Raw genomic sequence first — 23,753 nt, forward strand, 5'->3', positions numbered from 1 at the left:
TATTTCCATAACCTCATTTATATGCCATACCAGGGTCATTGCTTTGATCATATGGAAGTGAGTTTGAGCTGTGTGTGTGTGTATATGCCGTATGTGCATGGGAGGTATGTTGTCTGTGTCTATATACATTTGCAAATACATGCGTGTGTGTGTGAGAGCAAACATGTGTGTTGCTGCTGCAGTGTGTTTTCACTCCCTTCTGTTCCCCTGTGGTTAGACTCTGACAGCGGCATCACACACAGTCACATGGGCTTCCTGCTTTCAAAGACCTACACTGTGCCGGAGGACGGGTACGGCTGCGTGTCGGGTCTGGTCCCAGCTCTGGAGCTCATGGCTCTTTACGTAGCCGCCGCCATGCACGACTACGACCACCCCGGGAGGACCAATGCCTTCCTCGTGGCCACCAGCGCCCCTCAGGTACTGGTGCTGCACCCCCCCCCCCCCCCCCCCCCCCACACACACACACACACACACACACAGCAACACACAGAAAACACAACGTCCTGGTCCTTTGAAATGACTCTAGACTTTGAAAGTTCTATCAAAATGCATTTCAATTCAATTCAATTCAATTTTATTTACATATATTGTTTAATATTTCAGCTGAGGAGTTTTATTGTGAAAGGCTGAATGTGTACAGTGAGGTTTGTACTGTAAATATAAATGTGTAGATGCTTTAATGTCTGCTTATGGTTAGTTATACAGTTACTGATCACTGTGTGTGTGTGTGTGTGTGTGTGTGTGTGTGTGTGTGTGTGTGTGTGTGTGTGTGTGTGTGTGTGTGTGTGTGTGTGTGTGTTGTGTGTGTGTGTGTGTCTGCAGGCGGTGCTGTACAACGACCGCTCGGTGCTGGAGAACCACCACGCTGCCTCGGCCTGGAACCTCTTCATGTCGCGGCCCGAGTTCAACTTCCTCGTCAACCTGGATCACGTGGAGTTCAAGCGCTTCCGTTTCCTGGTCATCGAGGCCATACTGGCCACCGACCTCAAGAAGCACTTTGATTTCCTGGCTGAATTCAACGCCAAGGTAGTTTTGAGCGTGTTTTGACATTTCAATCTGGTAAAGGCTTAAATTAGGTTGGATTTGTTTGGGGAAACGGCGCTGAATGGAGCCGGGTAACCTTGAAAGTGCATGAGCGTATCCGGAGTGACTGCAGATTGTTTGCTTTTGATTCAGTTTCAGCAGTTGTGGTGTTTCTGAACAAAGCGCTGGAAGGTCTTGAGACACTGTCAACACTTAAATCTGACAACCTATTCTCAAAAAGATGTCATGTTTACCCTCGCTCCCCTTGGATCCTGCGGCTGGATAGATAGCTGCTCCTCTCGTTGCTTGCATTGGACACACTCTGTGTTTTCATAGCGCACATTCATTCTGCAGCTTTGTTATTGGAAAGCTTCATTGAGAGCTAAATGTCCCGGCGGCTTTCGAGGAACAGATCTCTGGTCGTGCGGAACGTTGCCGAATTTCCTGGGCTCAGGTAGACGATGCAAGGCACCCTGCAGCTCCTCTGGATGGCGCTTTACTTCTCACACAACGCCGGGCCTTTGATACGAGCTGAAGCACTGGAGGTTCGAGATGGTCAGAATATGTGAGCGTTCTGGCTCAGTACCAGAAGTAATAGAGTCTTTTGTTGTTGTTTTTTTTATCACCGTAGCTCTCTCACACACACACACACACACACACACACACACACACACACACACACACACACACACACCAACACACACACACACCACATCCTCCTCTGCTTTTCCTGGGAGCAAATGAGCTTTCTGCGAAGAGCCTATCAAGTTTTTGCACTTGATCTGCTCAGCTTCTGGGGTTATTAGGTTAGAATGATGAGACGTGGTCTACCTTCACCAACTCTGGAGCTCATTACGTTTACCTAGAAAGAGCGTGGCGACGTTAAAGTATTCACAATTTAACTCAGAAAGAAGCGGAATGGTTGTAATCCGTACATCAGATCCATTATACGTTATGTTTTGCCTTTTCCCTGATTAGGACTTCACCATGTTCTTTAATGAATGCACAACAGATCGTGTCATCAAATTGATTCACACACTATCTTCAAATCATGTGCTTTGTCCTAATGCGGGCTGTGTGTTGATCTTCCCAGGTGGGCGACGATCCGTCCACGGGCATCGACTGGGCGAATGAGAATGACCGGCTGCTGGTGTGTCAGATGTGCATCAAGTTAGCCGACATCAACGGGCCTCTGAAGTGCAAAGACCTGCATCTGCAGTGGACGGACGGCATCGTCAACGAGTTCTACGAGCAGGTGTGTGTTTGTGTGTGTGTGTGTGTGTGTGTGTGTGTGTGTGTGTGTGTGTGTGTGTGAGCGAGTATTCTGTTATTCACAAAGGGAAGGGAAAAGGGAAAATAGAGGAAATGGAAAGTGAAGTGAAAAGGGAGTGGCAAAGGTTACATGATGACATATAACAATCACACACACACACACACACATTTCATCTCATTGGAATTTCTCTCACAGTGCTTAGAAAGTAAACACAGCCTTCTAGGATTGGAACAGAATCACTCCTGGCTCTACATTTGTATTTTAATACCATATCACGTTTATAAATTAAACAAATCCTACGAATTTCGCCAAAAGATCATTTTCTGTGTGTGTGTGTGTGTGTGTGTGTGTGTGTGTGTACGCTAAAGGTGAAGTCTGTGGATGCGCTGGCTTTTGTTGCGGTCATTTCACATGCACATCCTCCTTCTGGTCCCTGAAGCTGCTCTCAAGTGTCCCTGCTTGTCTCCCGTCTCCTCTCGCTCTCTCAATGATCCCTAATCGCCTCTAATTGCTCCTGCGTTCAACCTCGGCTCGCTCGGGCTGCCGGAGACGAAGCCAAGCCCATTCATACAAACGCTTCTTCCTCCTCCTCCGTCGTCTATACAGTGCGGCGAGATGCAGTGACGCCAGCGGGGTGCCTAGGCAACTGTTATTTAGGTGGAGCCGCAGCCTTTGGTGTCCGTTTGCCTCGAACAAAGAAGCAAAACAACACAGTGCCTCTTCCTCATTACAGGTCACGCATACAAACAAAGCCCTTGTGTTGTCTTCAGATGTATAGTACAGTACGTATAGACTCACAGGACACACACACCCTCCGGCCAGCATGAAGAGAGACTCTAAACGGCTGTGATATAACACTTTACAAGGCCCTACAGTGTGTAAACTACAGTATCACAGCCGGCTCACACTGCGTTCAGTTACAGCGTCTCCTCGGTATTACAACACTACCCCCTTAAGTCATAAACTATAAATTCATGAGGATGTTCCTGTTTTATTCCGCTCTTCTTCCTGAGACGTTCACATTAACTTGCAGGTGCATCATCCAGCGTGTGTGTTTCTGTGTGTTTTACATTATTCACTGGCTTCTCTGTGGGAATAGAGACGCTCTATAGTACGATGTCACATGGGGTCAGTTGCCAAGGAAACCAGAAATCTTGCTCTGGCTGTTGTTCATTTACAATCCAGGCCTCATAGGTAACAAACATGCCCCCCCCCCTTACTGTATATCCCCCCTATATGAACCTCAATATACAGAAATAATTACTTACATGCAACATATGTGAGGTTGTGTATAGAACAAAGCCTTTGTGATTCATCAATGCACGTCTTTGTGCTTTAATCCAGGGGAAGAACACACACACTCACACACACACACACACACACACACACACACACACACAGACACACACACACACACACACAGACACACACACACACACACACATGTTCTACAATGTGCCAGTGTTTGAGTTTGACAGGAAAACATGTCTTGGGCTCAAACATGCACGAGGCTCCAAACTTCTGTGGCAACTTAAACAGAAGCTCCATAAATGCAAACATGATGTTCCAGTACATGGAGGATTTAAATCCGGTTTCTTTCTCTGCTTTCATTGAGCGCGGGGGAAGAAGCGGTAATGGCCGCTACGCCACATGAAAGGAACAGTTTAGGACTTGATTTGTCTTTGTTGGTTCATCCTATGAGGACTGATTTGGGACATTCTGCCTGCAGGGGGACGAGGAGTCCAGCCTGGGCCTCCCAATCAGCCCCTTTATGGACCGGGCAGCGCCGCAGCTAGCCAAGCTCCAGGAATCCTTCATCACCCACATTGTGGGGCCGCTGTGCAACTCGTACGACTCAGCCAGCCTGATGCCCGGACGATGGGTTGAGCCAAACCCTGATGCGGAGGAGCCGGAGAGCGCTGAGAATGAGGAGGAGGACGAGGAGGATACGGCAGAGGAAGACACGTCCACCAGCTCAGAAACATCACGTAAGCAACAAACTGCACCGCCTGTGTGTGTGTGTGTGTGTGTGTGTGTGTGTGTGTGTGTGTGTGTGTGTGTGTGTGTGTGTGTGTGTGTGTGTGTGTGTGTGTGTGTGTGTGTGTGTGTGTTGTGCCAGGTTTTCCCACAGCCTTTCTGACAAACAAGCACTCCTAATTCTCAAGCCACTAAATTTAGAATACAACCTTAATTTCATCCTTTTTTTCCATCCTAATCGTATCTTTGGCTTCCAGAGAAAGCATCTCCCAAGAAGAGGAGGAAAGTGTTCTGCCAGATCACCCACCACCTGCTGGAGAATCACGAGATGTGGAAGAAGGTGATCGCGGATGAGGCCCAGAAACAGGGCCAGGGGGAGGAAAACGCTCATTTCAACAACGTAGCCGAGCCCCATCTGGCTATTCACGAGGAGGAAGAGGAGCCGGGGAGCCGAGAGGAGCTGGTGGAGGGAGAGGATCCGGAGGAGGATCCGGAGGAGGATGCGGAGGAGGCGCCGGAGGAGACGGAGTGGCCGGCGCCCCCGCAGGAGGACTCTGAACCCACGCAGGAAGGAGAGGATCCCCAGTGAAACGGCCCCCATGGGAAACACGGCTGCAGTCAGGGCTGTTTCCCTTTCTTATCCTATTAACTGAATTCTCTTTTTGCCAGCACAACACTTAGACACAACACTGTAGATGTTTGGGAAATGTGTGCCTATAATGAAAAAAAACAGGGTGGGCAAAAAAAATTGTGCTTTACACATTTTATTAGAACACCTGATTTCATCAACCGTTTAAAGGAGATTTCCATATTGCAATACGGGATTGTTGATGTACTTTGGGATACAGACACTTTTGCTACTGTCAACAGGAGAGGAAGACTGCTGCGTGCACAGGCCTCCGCCCAGCGCGGTCACACAGGACTGCAGAACTTTGCTGCCAATTTATACACAAATATTTTCTGAATGCAATTATATATATATATAGATGTCACGATTACTCCTACTTGTGTTTCAGTTTTGGCAAAGTTTCTGCGGTCTGACACGGACCCCCCCGGAGTGTGTGTGTGTGTGCGTGTGTGTTTCTTTTCTATATATGGATTACAAAGGGAGTCGGGCGAGCGTGGAGCATCGGAGTATCTCACTACCTTTCAACTTCTGCCAAAATTAATCACTCACTCGTGGGCTTTAATGTATAAGCAGATATTTATAAATTATGGTTTTTATGTTTTACATTTGTTGCCAAATTAAGTACGACTTTGTACCGTTATCAAAAGGGAAGGAGACTTTATCCTCACATTCTGTACGTGTCCATCTGTGTGTGTGCATGTGTGTGTCTGTGTGTGTGCGTGTGCGTGCGTATATACGATATTTTTTACAGATAAACTCCGATGAGCTGTTATCTGTGCCATGTCTGGCCTCTGAGGGAAGCGAGGTGGAGGTCAGTGAAGGCATCACTGTCCCGCACTTTGGGCCAGGCAGCAGTGGGATTTTTTCAGATTCACGCGGTGCTGAACACACACAATCAAAAGGAGAACACACACATTGTAACGCTAACTTTGAAATACGAAGGGAGAGAAAGTGTAAACACGCAGGCGACCTCGTGACCTCGTGACCCCACGGGCTCAATCTGCGATACGTGAACACACATAAAGAAAACGTACAATTGAGGAGAGCGTGGCTGTAGATTATGACATCGTTTCCTTGCTTTTATGACATTTTAGTGGGTGAATCCACTGAGTCCCTCTGGATTCGTCTCATTCATTCATTCATCCATGGTTGTGAATGAAGTGCGTGCAGGCGTGGCTCGTGGTCAGACTTGGCTGGAGGTCTCATCACGCTTGTTATGGCGGTGATATACAGGGGAAGTTATTCTGGGAAATGTAGATGGAAATGGTTTCCATATGAACAAAGTGTGCATGTATATGTGTGTGTGTGTGTGTGTATGTATTTGTGTGTGTGTGTCGTAAATTTCAACGTTAACAGCCATATGGTTAGGCGAACTTCGTCTTCTTCAGTCCAAAATGTGGTGGAAACAGAGACGATGCGATGTGAGGAGAGCACAGGTTTGTCCTCAGACCTTCGCCTGAGGACGAGGAGGAGAGCGGCTGAACGAGTGAGCTGAGGTGATGTGCGTGTGTGTGCGTGTGTGTGTGCCACTTCCTCTGGCGTGGGTGTAGATTTGTTCGACTTCTAGAATGTCCACGTGATGCGAGCGCCGTACGGCTCTGAGGATGATGATGTTACATAACAGGGTGAAGCTGTGAAGTTCATAGAGGGAGAAACGGAAGAAGAAACGTTTCTAAGCCAAACGTGATCGTCCACTCAGAGTTGAAACCAAACACGCTGCGGCTTCGGCGTCCGGGACGACAGAAAGGGTCAACGTTTAAATGTCTTCACTCCAAAATCCCACTTAACTTAAATACGGAATAATCCCTGTTTAATGGGCCGTGACCGGGAGGAAGTGAGTCCTCGTCTTCACTATCGCTGCAGAGTTTCCAGGCGTTAATCTGTCGACACCAGAATCACTTTTGAAAGATAGCGTGGATGCTAGCCTGCAGATATGAAAACCCATTTGGTCGGTGGTAACATACAGTTTGCACAGTGTGTCCCTGTAAATGGTGAATGAAGCAGCCTGTTCACAGCAGAGAGGAAGAGGAGGAGGGGGAGGGGGGAAGGGGGAGAGAGAGCTCAGCCTATAGCTAAGGCCACATTAAAGATAATTGGAGGGCCCAGTGATTAGAATGGCATTTAACTCCTTGTCATTACCCCGCGGCCTATTAGAGCAGAATCCTTACAGGCTGCTGAGTCAACATAATTGTCCTGCTCATCTTTTATTTGCTTTGGCTGCTAATGATGGCGCGTCACCTCGGCCCCGTCGCGTCTCCTATTCACCGCGTCCGGCTGTGTGGTTCTGTACGTCGCGTCCGGTGGGTTCCGTAATGAGCTACACGACCGAGCAGGCAGGCCCGTCCTGTGGCAACGGGGTCACGCTAAACAAATGCAGATGAAGGGTCTCGGACGGCATTAGGGAATAGAATGGAATGGATGTATACGTGCAAGCAACGGATTCAAGGCTTTGGTGAAATTAGAGGGAGATTCCTGTTGAGGTTTTGGGAAACGAAAGCCACTCCTCCAACCCACAGACATCAGCTTCCCACACTTGAAACAGCTTGCTCTAATTTCACACAAAAAAGCCTTCTTTAAGTTGTTTTGACGTGCGGATCGCTGCTCCACGTGATGAAGAAGCTGAACGTGACGGTGTTCAGTCAGTGGAGTCCACAGTGAACTCAAGAGAAGCCTCCACTTACGCTGCAGCGACTCATAAGTTTGCGTTTCAAGCTTCTGCCAGTACAAAAATGAAGTCAAACCCTGCAAAGCTCTTGCTTTGTGAATGTATATATACACTGTATATACCTGTGTGTGTGTGTGTGTGGATGGATGGAGAGTGCATGTGTACACAATCACGATCATTGTTTTCCATTTGAAATCTTCCATGGGGTCTCTCTGATGTGAGTCAGGTCCTGAGCGCGGCGTCGCTGTGGCGGTTGAGGGGAGGTGCTCTTCATCTTCACAAAGTGATGAAGATTGTAGTGATGAAGGATTATTTGAGTAATTCTGTATCGTTTTGCCTCTCGGACGTTTGGACCTAACGGTTATTCACAGAAGAAGCTCCTCCGTGGCAAATGTCTGCTCTTTGATCCGTGCGCTACCTAACCAGCAGATCACTAGTGAACCTTCATCATGCAGCGCCGCTCGTCTTCAGAGGTGACGGGACTCCACTGTGTTCCTGTTGTTTCCAGAGCGAATGTTTTATGCATTTTTGCCCCCGATTCACATCAGTTTCATGTCAACACTTGCAGTATATCACTTTTGATAGCGTGTTTTTATGTCTTAATTGGTTTTATTTGATTACTTATCCACACATGTAGCATAATTGTAACCATTGGAACCAAACAAGCTTTACGATTCTGTAAACAAAAATGAGATGAGTATTTTTATATAGTTGACACATGATTAAATGAGTAATTGCTTTCCTCTCACTAGTACCTTGCACTTGCGTCATGTACTAATAACTACACAAAGAAGAATACGTCCAAATACACCGTATTTGTGAAAGTCAAATCATTACCTTGCAGGTTGATGCTCCATTTTGTACAATAAACATACAGTATATGATGTACAGTAAAGAAATTTTAAAACTACAAAAACTCTTTTAGATATGCATTATTTATTTTTACCATTTTGTAATTTAGACACTATACTGTAGCTTCAATATTGCCAGACTTACTGGAAGTGCCTATTGGTATCATACAGTGAATATATTTGAAGATCATTAGAAACTGTCACAAACTGAACCATGTGGATGTTGTAATGTGAATACATTGAATTATAAGACTATAATTTCTGTGGTACGCCTGAGTCTTTGTTTTTATTCTTTAGATTTAAAGTGACTCAGTCTCACGATCTCCTTCCTGCTTCATGTTTGGATCTGTGTCTATAATTGTGGCAAATGTCAAAAGATGATCGTCAGAAGCGATTCCTTAACATGTGATATCATTCTAAGCGCAAACTCCTTCACTCTCCCTTCGGCTGGCGCGTCCTAGAAAGCTATAACATACTTTGATCCAGCAGGTCTGCACCTGTTTAGCCGCCTGGAGTGGCGGTTAAGCTGCAGTGCGATACGCCCCTGTGAACCTGATGACCTGCACCTCCCACTTTGAGAACCACTCAAACACAACAGCAGGATCCCATGAGACACAATCTAACTAAATCCAGCTGATAGTTTAACGTCTCTCCCCCTTCTGCTCCTTCTGTCATGTCCCATCACATCCAGATAGCATTTCCTCCCTTTTCTTCCAATAGTAGAGTTTCATCCAGGAGAATATACTGTATAATGTTTAAGTTTAAACCTCCAAAACAAAAAATGTTGTCACTTCCAATCCACTGTATGTAAATCAGGCTTGTTCTCTTTGTTTCTGGTGCAGTTTGTAATCAACCAAACCCTCCATAGACAATACAGTTAATTACCAACAATTGCCTGTACATCGGTTAAGTGCCTGTAAGTTATGTTAAACCTCAGCTGTGAAGAGTGGGTGGACATGTTCATAACAAGTGGATTTAGACTGTATATAGACCACTTATCCCCATGGCAACAGAGAAACTTGCAAAAATGAGGTCTGACCGCCTGGTGTGTCAGTCGGCTCAACCTGGGAAATATGATCTCATCTGAAGAGGAGCTTTTGCAGTGTTCCTCGCTTCCTTGCTTCCTTCCTTCCATATTTCCTTTTCCTTTTTATCTTTACATTATGTATTTTGAAGTCTTATTCACAGCCGTTTATTTTGCAAACCTTTAACATTTAATTCCTACTCTCAGGTCAAGAAAGTCTGATGTTCAGAGGCAACTTGCCCACAACAACAGAGCATGAATGGAAACTCCAGTCCGCCTGACTGCACTTCATGCTATACACGTTTTTTTCACCTAATGGTAAAAATGCTGACATATGCATTCCTCTCTAATAGAGCAAAGCTTCGCAAATTCAGTCCAGAAAAAAGTTAAATAGTAGACAGGACTTCTAACTGTGTCAAAGACTGAATGCATGAATAAATCTATTCAGGTTTCTGCTGCTTTTCTGAGACATAAGATTGGACTGAAGGGACTAAATGTCGCTTTAAAAAGGCTGTGCAGACCAAAAAGGAGACTATAGTGCACATCCCCCGGGTCACAGGCTCAAGGGCGTGGGCAGAGCAGGAGTTGTACCCTCGTCCCCGCGGACTTGCATCACACCTTCCCTCTCCGGTGCGGACACACTGCGGGTGTGCGACGGTTCGTTCACTCTCCAGGCCGCCCGGAGCGCGTCATTCCCGGGGGGGATGATCAAAGGTGGGCCGCGGTACTGCATGTGGCTGCGAGCGCGTCACGTGTGCGTCTCCGCGCAAACACACACACACACGCACGCACGCACACGGTGTCCTTCCTCCGCCTCACACGCTCCTCATCCTCACTGCCGCTGACGGAACATGCACGAGTTTGCGACTTGATGACGAAGAAGAAGAAGAAGAAGCAGGTCGGATTTTCGCCTGGTGCTTTTGTATTTGTTCTAATTTCACGCACGTAAGTTTCGTTGAGACGTCATCAAAGGGAAACGGGGGTCGAAGCTCCGATCAGGTAAATGATGCGTCATAATGTTGCGTATGAGTGAAGCTTGACACGCGGTAAATGGAGTTGACGAGGATGAATTAACACAGACACCGCTTTAGTTGCATGAAATTGAATTGTCACGCTTGTGCCGCAGACAGTGGAGTGTTTCCTGTGATGTCTGGAAGGATCAGACACAAAGATCCCAAAAAAAGTCTAAGGCAGCCGCGCGCTCCCCTGATCATCTCACCGATCAATATGCATCGATCGATGTTTAGATGAAGTCACAAATAATGCTACAACAGAGGTCACATGATTGCTGCTATACGCTTTGTTGATGGGCGGCTGGCAGAGAATAAAGTCTGGGGGAAAGAAGTGTGTGTGTGTGTGTGTGTGTGTGTGTGGAATGAATCTTCAAATTGTGTCAGTCGGTTTTTGATGTCTCCATATCAGAATTAGTGTATTTTAATCCTGGATCAGTGCCATCATTACTCCTTTGACCATCTTGAGGAAGCGTGTGTGTCATCAGTGTTAGTAAATATGTGAATATGGAATTTAGAGTAAATTGAGTGAAATGCAGCGAATCAGGAGTCTGCTCACACACTTTTAGGCTTTAAGTCTGCGGTTTCTTCCTCCTGTCTGTTCTGCTTTAGGCTGGGCTTCAGCAAAGGGGAGTGTAACCTGTTAGCAGCCTCTCTCATGCCTCTCACACACATGAACACACACGCACACACTCACGCCAAATCCATACGAACAGAAAAATCTAATAACTGAATTGACAGTTTGAGGAAAAGGGTTTGATCAGTAAAGGGTTGGAAGAATTGTTAACAAAAATATGTCATCATTATCCTTATCATCATCATCATCATCATCATCATCATCATCATCATCACTGTTTTCACTCACACCTGTCGGTTGTGTTGTGGGGTCGTTTGTTTGATTGATGTTTGGCAGAATTTCTCAAAAAAGTAAAAAATCTGTTTTTTTTAGCAAACTTGTTGGATGAGCGTCTCAGGGGAGAAGATGAATGGATTCTGGTGTGTTCACAGTTATTTGTCAGTGTGTGTTTGCCACGTTCTTCAAAAGCTAACACAACCACTGGTGGCATTGGAACATACGGGTTCTCCTTCTTTCACGATGGAATCAAATCCAAAGCTGCAGCTTGGTCCAGGTCCAGGTGAGGACGTGGACCTGGAGGCTGGGAGAGAGTTTGTGCTTGGACAGGTGGAGCATTAATGGAGTCGCTGCACAGTAACAAATACGGCAAGAAACATTAATGATGCAAAATAGCTTTGACATGTCCTCAATAGAACAATGGCTGCTCTCATGCATATTACAGAAGTACAGATGTCGGTACGCTTCGCTGTTTAGTCTATCCAGGCTCCTGTTCTGCTAATAAAGGTTAGAGACTTTCTGTCATCAGCTACAGACGTTTCCAGCTCGAACGGGAAGAGTTAAAATGTCTGGGATCTGTTTCCTCCCTGGCAGAGTTGAAAGTATCGGAGTGCAGAGATGAAGAGGGATCCGCAGGGAGACAGAGACATCATGTCACAGAATAAGCAGACAGGGTGTCACATCTCTGCCTCTGTGCTCCGTCTGCATCTCTCTTCACTCCGCCGCTCATCAATCACAAACACAGAGCTTCAGAAACCTCCTGCAAATACCAAATAATGTCGCAGGCTCGGCTTTTCACTCGGCAAGCTTCTGCAAAAGTCTGAATCTAATGCACATTTTACAACTTCCTCTCCACAGTCACCTCTGCCATTCATCATTAAAGCCGAGCCGTATCTTATTGTTAACCTTCACCTGTTCCAAAAAGCACTTTATTGCTCATTACTCATCCACATCAGCTCCTCTCCTGCACACATTACATCCATCTGCTGCTACTCATCCAGCTGCAACAAATAGGTTCAGTTTATATAATAAGGTAAGTCACAGATTTATAATGAGTCCTATGTAGGTCACTTGTTGTCTTGTGGCCTCTCCAGCTCGTGGATGATGGTAATGATGATGACGATGATGATGATGGGTGGATTAATGGATGGATTGTGCGATGACACACTGTAGCTGAGCCGTCGTGTAACTCTGGGCTCCGTCCTCCAGGTGTGAGTGAAGACAGCAGGCCGGGGGGCGGGCAGAGACGCAGGTCGCCATGAGGAGAACGGATGGCGTGCCCACGGCCGGGTGGACGCTGGACGGCGGCCTTGCCTCCACGGCGGTGAAGCAGACGTGCCACCCCAGTCTGAAGGTACTGCAAGCCACCCCACCCCTACCCTTGCCCCCTCCACCCTCTCTTACAAGCCTTTCCTTTGACCAGCAGCCAAACTGTACGGCGTCACATGATGTCCATGCGGATGGCGCCTTCAGCCCATTGTGAGGGTCTCTTTACCAGACAGATTGGACTTTTTTGGCATCTTTACAGTGAGAGGGTCTCAACAAAAGTTTGGCCTCTTATCTCATCTTATTGATCTAATTTCAATAATCAAATCAGCATTTTGATAAGAGCAGCAGCAGCAGCACTTTCACCAAACCTTTAAATCTACCCTGTGTGTGTGTGCAGTGTTGTAACCGTCCTCTCTTACATCCTGGTGCTTCATCAGAGGATTGAAATAAATGATGGTGTTCCCTCACTATTTAATCAAGTGAAGGACCCTGTGCAGCCTATTGACTGCTGTGTTTACACTAATTAATGCCTTGGCACTGACCTATTCATCACAGCAGCCCTTAATGTACGTCGGCGGTGTTTACCTATTACCTATTTAACATCCAGAGCTTCTACAATGAGCCATAGCTGCTTCAGCTAACATACGGCTGGAGGAACACCTGTGTGTGTGTGTGCGCGTGTGTGTGTGTGTGTGTGTGTGTGTGTGTGTGTGTCTCTCTCTCTCTCTCTCTCATCACTCATCACTGGGCTCAGACAAAATATTATATGTTAAGTTTTATGTAGGAAACCGTCCGTATTTGGGTTCTGCTCCACGATGTTCACCTCTTCCTGTAACCGTGCATGTGTCACTTTATGACCCGGCCCCTAGCAACAGGCATGAAGGATTTGCTGTCATGTGATTGGCCTAGACTAGGGTGAACGCGGATATTTCTCTTATGACTAAGATCACATGTATGTTAGAGTGGCACAGAGTATGTGTGTGTGTGTGTGTGTGTGTGTGGGTGAATGAATGTTCTTCTGTAGGCGTTTCATGCGTGTGGATCATGTGTAAAAGGTTTGTTTGTGGCATGTTGCTGCGGCTCTTTGTGCCCTTTGACCTGAGCGTTAAATCGCTTAATGCTCAGGGGTTTGTTGCCTGAGTGAAAGAGTTTAGAATGGAGGGGTTTGTACCACGTTGTTGGATTAAGAACCACAATTAAAAAGCTGCTTAGTGAACCGTAAGCGACGGCGATAAGTATTCTGGTCACGCTGCCTTTTAGCCCACATGAGTTTTGCCTTTTCTGAATTTGATAATCCGTCCTGGAACCGGGGTTAGTGTGTGTGTGTGTGTGTGTGTGTGTGTGTGTGTGTCTGTGTCTGTGTGTCTGTGTGAGTGTGTGTGTGTGTGTGTGTGGCCCAGATTAGGATACTCAAACTTGACTGGACTCTTGAGGTGAGTCATTCAAAAACCTGAAAGGATAACAGATCTTTGAAATTTAGGGAAAGATCCTGAATTTAATGATTCATATATATCATACATTTAATATCGCTTAGTGCAGCAGCGTTGTATTCCTCTGTTCTCATGTGACATTTGAGTGAAGCCTGAGCTATATTGCCCACCCAGGAAGTTTGATAATGTCGCAGCCATATGTTTGTTCTTATTGTCTCGTATCTCGTGCGTCACTCTGTGTTTCTTTATTTATTAATGGAATCAGCTGCAGAGAGGAAAGAGGAAGAGAGTGGGAGTGGAGTGAGGAGAATTGTTGGATTGAAGCAAACGTTGTAGTGAAGACAGTCGGCCTGCGTTTGGCAGCCCTGACCGCTGTGTCGTCCTTGTGCGGTTTGAAAGTGGGTCAGGCTGTAAAGTTCAGTACAGAAGTGGTCCAGTGGCACCTAAAGGACCTGTTTGAGTGGTGTTCTCCTCAGCTTACACCTGTTTGGTTGAGGAGTTAAAGACGCTCTTGGACGCCATAAAATAGGGAGTGGAGCACCTTTTTATAAATAAATAATAAATAATAAATAATAAAATCATCTACATCATATAACTGATTATGTAAATGAGACAATAACAGGTCATGGGGTGTGAATAAAATGCTTTTAAATGTCAAATCAGAGATCTAAGTAGACATTTGAACACAGGAACACGGTGCACATGTGTGTGGTTGTGTGTGCTGTGAGTGCAGGCTGTGGTTACAGCTCACCTGCTTCCAATTATGGTGCATGTTAGTCGCTCTGCCAGCATATAGTGCTGTGTGTGTGTGTGTGTGTTTGTGTGTGTGTGTGTGTGTGTGTGTGTGTGTGTTTGTGTGTGTGTGTGTGTATGTGTGAGTGAGATTGGCTTCACTAATCCTCTCTTTGTTGCTGGCTGTCAGTGTCCACAGGTAGCTGAGCAATAAGGAGCTCAGAGCGCCCCCTGGAGGCAGCTGAACACACTGTACTACGACCTGCCCTGCTCTCACACACACACACACACACAAACAGACACACACACACACAAGAGCATCCATACACTATCAGTTTGGATCACTGTTTAAACTCATCTCTGCCTTGCCCTCTCTGGTGGTTTTGATGCTGTGTCCCCTCTTCTGTCCCTGCGTCCCCTCCAGATGTTCCTGGCAGCCTTGTCCTTTGCGTACTTTGCCAAAGCGCTGTCTGGCAGCTACATGAAGAGCACAATCACACAGCTGGAGAGGCGATTTGACATCCCCAGCTATCTGATCGGCATCATAGACGGGAGCTTTGAAATAGGTAGGAGTTTCAATTTGTGTCCGTTTACCACAACGGAGGCCACAACTGCTGAATTGGCAAAAAACGGCAATCAACAAGTCTATTAATCTACTTTAAAATGCTTAAGTCAAGGATATTCCATTAAAATTAGCCTGGATTTTCTGAATATTGTGAATTTTCTGTGTTGATTTCTGACAATTTCACAACTGACATTAGCAGATGTGCGGCGTGGGCGTGGTTTGAGTCTGTATTGGATTTATTCTGATGGTTTCCACCCTGTAGGCAATTTGCTGGTGATTGCATTCGTGAGCTATTTTGGTGCAAAGCTCCACCGACCAAAGATCATAGCGATCGGTTGCATCCTGATGTCTTTCGGGACCTTCCTGATGGCCATGCCTCATTTCATCATCGACCGGTGAGCAAAAATGTCACCTGTGTGGTTTTTCTCCCTCTGCCAAAAAAAGCACAATCAAATGTACAAATGTGAAAATCTAACAACAGCTGACAGCTTTCTCCCCTCCCTTGTTTAACAGTCACATTGGTATTTTGTACGCAGCTATAAGATCGAAACATCAGTTAGATCTTCAGTGAATTCAACCAATAACCTTTCTCCATGTTCAGCAAGCTCGCCTGACTCCACCAGGGCAAGTGACAAGCCGTCTATACTGCCCCCTAATGGTAAGAACCCGCCAAGGAACCGGAAATGGCGCCATCTAGTATACAGGAGGATTCTGGACGCTGACGCTTCACCTTTGACTTCCGCCCGCTTTTTCCAAACTCTTTCTGTAGGCTGTGAGCGAGAGTCCAGTGCGTCTATGTGGATGTACGTTTTACTGGGAAATGTCCTGCGTGGGATCGGAGAAACTCCGGTCCAGCCTTTGGGAATCTCCTACATTGACGACTATGCCAGCTCGGAGAACGCTGCCCTTTATATCGGTAAAGCACCAGACTCACGGAAGACATCTGGATGAATGAGCCTCTGTATCCAGGGCAACCGCAAAACACATATGGAATACAAAAGCCTATGCCCGATGTTCCTTTAGTCATCATCATCCAACACTGCACAATAACGTCTTAAAATCTGCTCCTTCCATTTAGATGAGCTGTTTATCTGGAACGGTTAAAGAATATGAATGTGATTTTATTTGTTGCAGGTTGCGTCCAAACCATATCAATCATTGGTCCGGTGTTTGGCTACTTGCTGGGTTCCCTCTGTGCCAAGATCTATGTGGACATTGGCTATGTGGACATGGGTGAGTGGCTGAAGCTTTGAACTGGATTAACCTCTTAAATGTGGGTCAAAGCCACGCTCCTGTTCTCCACTGACGGCGTCCTTCTCTAATCCCAGAGAGCGTGACCATCACCCCCAGCGACGCCCGCTGGGTGGGCGCGTGGTGGCTGGGCTACCTGGTGGCCGGCGCCGTCACCTTCGCCTCCGCCGCCCCGTTCTGGTTCCTGCCCAAGTCGCTGCCCGTGCCGGTGGACAAGCACGACAGCAGCTGCACCCCGGAGCAGACCAGGTTCATCAAAGACTCTCCCGCCATGGAGCACAAGTTCAGACCGGAGGAGCCGGCGAATTTACAGCAGATGGCCAGAGGTATCAGCCAAATGTGTCCGTCCTCAGAATGAATATTTAATACCGATGCTCCAATCTCTATGCAAATGAACTCTATTCGATATTCGTTTCAACTTTTCCTCACACAGAATTTCTACCCACACTGAAGAGTCTCCTTGGAAACCCCGTGTACATCGTCTACTTGGGCGTCACCATCATTCAGTTCAACTCCCTCATCGGCATGGTGACCTACAAACCCAAATATATAGAACAGCACTACGGCCAGTCGGCGTCCAAAGCTAATTTTCTGATGGGTGAGTGGAAAATTGATATTTCCGAATGTTTACCAGCAATGTTTTACCAATGAGTTAGCAGCTTGTGTTGCGTCTCACTGAGAGGGAAACAGGATGTGGGCCGGATGGTCATCATAACTGTTTCATGAGGCGTCTTATAATGAATTCTTAATGCGCCGTCTCCCACCGCGTCTCCCTCCTCAGTGAGCGCTGCATCTGGGCGACGCATCAGGTCATGTCCCGCCATGAAACATGCAGGAACGACAACGTTTAAGTCGTTGATTTAACAGGAGGTCAACCTCGATCAAATTTGAGATGATGTCATAAAACGGTGCTTATTTTTCCATGTTAAAATAGAGAGAAGTGTGTGTTAGATGAAGAGAAACGCGTTCCTCCATCCTCTCAACCATCAAAATTCATTTTCATCCTTTACGACTTGCCTTCACTTCACTTCACTTCTCATAAAATATGTAAGGAGGCTACTTTGATATGAATGAGAGCTCAGACTTTGATTCCGTCTGCCAGGAGGCTCTGCGTCTGCCTGGTCTTTGCCGCACACGTGCTCTCTTTTCCACACTTTTTTAAAGCGGTTGTTGTGTTATGCGGCTTTGTCAGGCGTGATCAACATCCCGGCGGTGGCTCTGGGGATGTTCTCTGGAGGAGTCGTCATGAAGAAGTACAAGCTGGGCGTCATGGGAGCAGCCAAGTTTGCCTTTGGGACGTCCCTGCTGGGCTACTTCCTGTCGCTCTTTTTCTTAGCCATGGGCTGCGAGAACGCCAAGGTGGCAGGCATCACAGTTTCCTACACCGGGTATGTGCCTCCCTCACATCCACAGACTCATGAATACTCTCCTCTCTGCCTGCACAGTTCTGTCAATCTCCTGTAAACGTGTCTCTTGCAGGGACGACGTCTTATTCCACCAGGAGCGTTTTCTGGTCGCTGATTGTAATTCGGACTGCCTGTGCTCCAGGAGGGAGTGGGACCCTGTGTGCGGAGAGAACGGCATCACCTACGTGTCGCCCTGCTTGGCCGGCTGCACCTCCTCCTCCGGCTCAGGCAGAAACACGGTTAGTCACACACAAGCCGACCGAATGCTGCAACACAACGTGAGCAAGTACAAGTGAAGCACATTCGCTTCATTGCAACAAGTGCTGCTTCATTGCAATTCTCTTCAGCTGTATTCAATCAGGAAGAGGCTTTGCAGTACAATAAGTTTAAGGAGACACTGCATGTAAAGATGTTTAAAAAGGAACTCAACCTGTAGAGGAGCTTCTAATCATTCCGCTCCCCGACTCCCGTCCTCTCCTCTGTCTCAGGTGTTTGACCACTGCAGGTGTGTGGCCCTGATGGCTGATGTCCAACCCGGTAACTGGACGGCCACGCTGGGCCAGTGTCCCCGCAGCAGGGACAGCTGTGACAGGACCTTCCCTTACTTCCTGGCCCTGTCTGTCCTCAGCTCCTTTGTCATCTCTCTTGGGGGAACTCCGGGCTTTGTGCTGCTCATCAGGTCAGTCGCCCCCTAGTGGCAAATATGGGAATAGTTTCAGCTGCAGCTCATCTTGTTATCGCACCACGTACATTCATCTAGACGTGCTTTCGTACCTGAAGGCATCATGACAGGAGAAGGACCATAGTTAATCTTTGTTTCGTCTTCCATCGTGTCCTCAGGTGCATTAAGCCTGAGCTCAAATCTCTGGCTCTAGGCATCCACACGTTGGCGACTCGCACCCTGGGTGAGTTCCTGCTTTGCTATTCTGCTGGCTGCTTTGTGCTTAGTTTGAATGTCAGGCAGGTGGATGCGTCCTACAAGCTGACATTCAGTATACATTTACATTACATTTACATTAATGGCAGACACTTTTATCCAGAGTTGACATACACATGAGATGTGAATACAACACGAGCAAAGGTCTAGTCTGGAGAGAAAAACAAGTGGATAACAAGCTGAAAAACTTCCTCTTAACACATTTAACTAAGCAGCACAATCTCACAGCAAAACTGCATCTGTCCTTTATCTAAAGTTACAATTCTATTAATTGTTTTGCATTGCGTTCAGCTGGAATTCCCGCTCCCATATACTTTGGCGCCATCATCGACACAACCTGCCTGAAGTGGGGCTCAAAGAGGTGCGGGGGCCAAGGAGCCTGCAGGATCTATAACACATCATCCTACAGGTAATCCAGATGATCGTCAGCCCTTTCATTTCTAATCTCTACATGCTATAGTCACGGCTTTGAATTATTCAATGCATTTGTTAAGTGATTATGATTAAATATGAATTGACTGTTGAATAGAAAAGTGCATGGATTTTTGCCTTATTTACGTCTGAATGCTGTTTGTGGCTGAACGAAATGCTTCCTACATATGAGCCCTTCCCCCTGATGAGCTTGTAGCCTCAGTCTCACCTGGAGATACCTCATGCTGCGTCCGTCTCCTGGCAGGTTGGTGTATCTGGGCCTCACACTGGGCCTGAGGACCGTCTCCTTCTTCCTGTGCATCCTGGGTTTCACTCTGCTGAGGAGACACATGAAGCAGGAGGAGAAGAAGAACGCCCTGACCAACGGGAGCGCCGAGCTGGAGTCGCTCAGGAAGGAGGAGAGCGGCTCCATTCACCGCGAGCAGTTCATCTTGTCCCTGGACTGTAATCCTGACAGGGAGACTCGCTTGTGAACGTCTCCTCGTCTGTCCACTGTGGATCCTTTTCATAGCACACAGAGTACTCAGTATATTTGTACAGGCCTGTGTAGATGTACAGTGTATGAAACGAGTGATTTTATAAACAAAATGCTGTTTTCAGAATGTACACAATTCTGTGTTTGTGTTTTTCATGACTGGAAGACTTTTGTAGGAAAAGATTGTAACCGTGCTGTATTTTTAAGTTGCTCCTTGTTTTTATGATTAAACTTAAGAAAATGACTCAAATGTGCAGTTTCCTGTCATAATACGGCTTTGATGTCGTCTCTTTCTGTCTTTGCTTTTTGTTTACGTTACACTCAGAAAAGCGAAATTTGATACATTTAATGTTTACATATCCCGTTTTGTTTATGTTCATATAAATCTGTTATATACATGTAGAAGTCATATACAGATGTCCAGTCAACTCTATTTGTTTTACATCAATTTACTTCTGAATGTTGAGCGAGGCTGAACTGCACTATATTTATTACTTTACAAGTATTCAGATACTCTGTAGACTGTAGAGGACGGAACTGTGGCGGTGTTTGATTACACACACATGTCTAAATACAATGCCTGACATGTATTCATCATTAGTACATGTTAGTATTAGTGATGTTTGAGTGCATGAAGGGAAGAAAGACTTGACAAATACAAGTTAAGCACTGTTTTTAATCATTTCTAAACATTGCTTCATTGATACATTCTATATCTCCTCCCTCTGTTCTAATATCACAAAGTAAAAATCTACTTAAGTTTATCTAAATGTGTGAGTGATGCTGTGAATGTGGCCTCTGGTTTGTGACTCATAAACACACTCGCCCAAACACACTCAACATGTGTGTTTGGGTGAGAAACAGGAAACAAACACACGTAAACAGCCGTCTGTCTATCTGTCACTGTGATCTGCTGCTCACTGATCCTTTTTGTCTGCAGGATCACTCTGAAGATTCTGTGGAAGAGTAAAGGAAGTTCAAAAACACTCCAGTATAAGTTGGGTTAATGTCAGGATTTGCGTGTGTGTGTGTATGTGTATGTGTGTGAGTGTGTTACCTGGAGTAGATGGTGTTCTCTCAGCAGCCTGTCGTACTCCTGTGACAGCCCTCTGGACTGCCTCTTCATGGCCTCCACTTCAGTTTGAGACTTACTCACGGCTGCACACACACACACACACACACACACACATAGAATGATCAAGAATCAGTGAATCAGTGTAGTGTTTTGCTTATGGAAGGTACCACTCCAGCGACGATGACCCACCGCTCTCTGCAGCCTTCAGTCGGCCTGCCAGCTTCTCAGCCTCCATCTTCAGCTGCTGGTTTTGTGCTGACGTGGCTTCTTCCTCATCCAGGAGAGCCTGAGCAACAATATATAAGCTATCAATAACAACACATCAAAAAGTGGACATAACAATCATTTCTTCTCCTCACTTGTTTGAGCGTCAGGTTGTCTTCCTGGTGTTGCCTGGCTGCTTTGATTGTGTTCTCCAGCTGGGCCTGGACACCCGCACTGCTCTCCACGACGACGGCCACCTGGTTGAGCAGGGTGACAACTCGACGCATGATTCTGCGGTTCGTTCACAGGACAGAGTGAGACAAGAAGCGGAAGACAAGGGTATAGAACAAGGCAGGGCAGCAGGGGAAGGACTCATTCAAAGATTCGAAGAAACTTAACTGACAGCCAGAGGAAGAGGGAGAAGCCGGAGATGTAGAGGTTCCTCTGGGCCCTGAACAGCTTCATGTGGAGGTGGTCGTACAGGTTGGGGTTGACCTTGGCCTCTAGCGTGGGCTCGGGGTCCGAATACTTCTGCACCTCGCGTAGAGCGTCTAAATAGAGGACGAAGACACGACTGAGAAGGCGTCCCTGCTCGTCATCATCTCATGTCTGTCACTCGCAGAACGAAAGCTTACCAAGGAAGAGAACAACCAGCACCATGATCATCGTAAAGAAGCATTTGTTCCAGTACGGGGTTAACCAGTTCCATATCCTCCAGCTGAAAACTGAACGCCATCTGGAGAGCGTTTAGGAAAAGAAGGGACATTAAGAGGATTCATATCTAAAAAGGATGCAGACTCTTGATTTAGATTATTGAGGAAGAGTTTGAGTTCCGGGCCAGAAGGTCTGACTCAGGAACTGGGCAGTGGATGAATGGAGCAGTCTGTTGTGTGTTGTGTGTTGTGTGTTGTGTGTTGCTGTGTACCTCAGCGCTGATATGAAGGGCAGACACAGGATGAGGATGAGCGCTATCTCGACATAGAGGAAGAAGGCCACAGCCGTCCACTGCAGAGTCATCCTGACCACAGGAGATCAACCTGAAGACACTCAGGTTGATCTCATTACATTACATTAACAGGAAAGGCACCAGAGAAACTCACATCTATGAGATATTATGCTCTCATATGTATGCGTTTCTATTTAAAGCTTTACATTCAGAGGCTTCCAGGTTGATTATGATAATTAAAAGCAGCAGCAATCTCCTTCCTACAATTACAAGCCAGTAGAGCCACAAGGCAGGCAGACAGTCCATGGCTTTCAGTTTGACATTTTCTAACAGTATACAGTGTACTTTGTACCACACACACCCACATACACACACTCAAACTAAGGCAAGCTAGAAAATGCACACTCACTGTCCTTACATACGCTTTTAGCTCTATGGTTTTTGTCTTTTAACACCAATTCCTGATGTTTCACCAGATGGTTCCATTTAGCCTTTTTTTACTTAAGAACAGAAGGCGTTGGACTAATTTAAAAAGAATAAACATTAACTTACCCGACTGAGTGTGACGATCAGAGAAACGAGACACACACACACACCCACCAACAGACAGACACACACATTCTAGACAGCTGCTGGTGAGCTCCTGTGTCAGAGGACCTAAATAAAACTCTTCTCATTGGTCGGGCCAGGAATTGTTCAAAGAGCAGAGTGAAGCCGAAAACTTACCTAAAGTGCTTTTAGTCGTCTTCAAAATAGATCCTCTTCCTCTCTACCCCTTTCCTCCTCTGTGTGTGTGTGTGTGTGTGTGTGTGTGTTCGTTTCAAGCGTTCCTCTTGGGTGCCACAGTACAAAAATAGTCATGAGAAGAGTTTTGTACACACACGCACAGCAATACAACATGTAATCCACCAGGGGGCGATGTTGCACAATGATACATTATAGGTCGCGGGTTTACAGGAGGCCAAGGAAGTAGAAACTCGTGTTTACTTTGTAGCCAAATTGGTAAATTAAAGCATGTGTTTGTTTCTAATTCATTCAGGCTAATGCACATCAGTGTCGTAATGACTGAGCCTCACTGAAATAAGGTAAATAATCGCTCTTTTTGTGTCTATATGTCTTCTCCATACTAGCATAACATAACAGCACTCACCTGGCTCATATACACAAATGGCACAATAACAACAGAGATTGAAGGAATTCTCTTGTATCACCTTCACTTATATTGACATACTTTAGTGTGTGTAGATGTTTGTATGACTGAATTCAGATCCCAGGCCTGTTTGTGTTTGTTTTACCCCCCTCAGACTGCTGCAGAGCACAGAGCTTTAATATTCACTGTGCGTGTGTGAGAGAGATAGTCTGATGGCTGCTGTCCTGCTTTGACTTGCATGTCTCAGGAGTGTTGGAGGAGCAAAATGTTTGCAGCTGCGCCCCTTTGATGGCGTTTTTAGAGAGAGAGAGCGGGGTGAGCAACTGACAACACCAACAATGGAGCCAAAACAGAAATTCAAATATGTTCTAAGATGCTTGATTTCTCTTTTGATCTCTGTTTATTTGTTTTGTTTTTCTGTCCTGCCAGTGCAACCAAGTAGATGTGATCCTTGCTTAATGAACACCTGCGCTCTGTGTTGCTCCGTATGCGATCCATGTTTGTATCATTTTATCTGCTTATCCAGGTCTCAGCCGCTCCACCATCTGGTCCCAGGTGTCCCCTTTTTTTCCCCCAG

The 23,753-nt window shown here is 46.3% G+C and overlaps 3 protein-coding genes across 6 annotated transcripts in view; 2 read left to right on the forward strand and 1 right to left on the reverse strand.

Moving 5' to 3' along the window:
• LOC142988835 (cGMP-inhibited 3',5'-cyclic phosphodiesterase 3A-like) overlaps window positions 1–8,677 on the forward strand; it is a 73,986-nt gene extending 65,309 nt beyond the window's left edge. For all 3 annotated transcript variants that reach the window (XM_076138140.1, XM_076138125.1, XM_076138133.1), the window contains 5 exons: window positions 218–417; window positions 823–1,026; window positions 2,117–2,278; window positions 4,026–4,284; window positions 4,531–8,677. In XM_076138140.1, the coding sequence (XP_075994255.1) occupies window positions 218–417; window positions 823–1,026; window positions 2,117–2,278; window positions 4,026–4,284; window positions 4,531–4,862 (1,157 nt within the window). In that variant the 3' untranslated portion in view covers window positions 4,863–8,677. The remainder of the gene's footprint in view (window positions 1–217; window positions 418–822; window positions 1,027–2,116; window positions 2,279–4,025; window positions 4,285–4,530) is intronic.
• Window positions 8,678–15,159: 6,482 nt separating this feature from the next.
• LOC142988793 (solute carrier organic anion transporter family member 1C1-like) lies at window positions 15,160–19,811 on the forward strand. Its single transcript, XM_076138061.1, has 13 exons — window positions 15,160–15,301; window positions 15,563–15,695; window positions 15,837–15,958; window positions 16,070–16,216; window positions 16,435–16,533; window positions 16,629–16,877; window positions 16,985–17,149; window positions 17,744–17,939; window positions 18,031–18,196; window positions 18,446–18,636; window positions 18,798–18,862; window positions 19,186–19,303; window positions 19,571–19,811. Exons 1-13 carry the CDS (start codon window positions 15,160–15,162, stop codon window positions 19,797–19,799), a joined length of 2,022 nt encoding a protein of 673 aa, XP_075994176.1. The 3' UTR covers window positions 19,800–19,811.
• A 525-nt stretch (window positions 19,812–20,336) lies between these two features.
• Window positions 20,337–22,860, reverse strand: LOC142988799 (B-cell receptor-associated protein 29-like). 2 transcript variants are annotated; one of them, XM_076138083.1, is made up of 8 exons: window positions 22,753–22,860; window positions 22,006–22,117; window positions 21,716–21,816; window positions 21,484–21,631; window positions 21,236–21,371; window positions 21,066–21,162; window positions 20,859–20,959; window positions 20,337–20,757 (listed from the first exon to the last, which is right to left on the reverse strand). In XM_076138083.1, exons 2-8 carry the CDS (start codon window positions 22,095–22,097, stop codon window positions 20,719–20,721), a joined length of 714 nt encoding a protein of 237 aa, XP_075994198.1. In that variant the 5' UTR covers window positions 22,098–22,117; window positions 22,753–22,860; the 3' UTR covers window positions 20,337–20,718. The 2 variants fall into 2 exon arrangements, with proteins under 2 accessions (XP_075994198.1, XP_075994188.1); XM_076138073.1 differs by lacking the exon at window positions 22,753–22,860 and adding an exon at window positions 22,579–22,730.
• Window positions 22,861–23,753: the final 893 nt, after the last annotated feature.

The sequence above is a fragment of the Genypterus blacodes genome, unplaced genomic scaffold, assembly GCF_046128005.1.
Source record: "Genypterus blacodes isolate CSIRO-AG114 ecotype Tasmania unplaced genomic scaffold, CSIRO-AGI_Gbla_v1 ptg000015l_1, whole genome shotgun sequence".
Classification (NCBI taxonomy): Eukaryota; Metazoa; Chordata; class Actinopteri; order Ophidiiformes; family Ophidiidae; genus Genypterus; species Genypterus blacodes.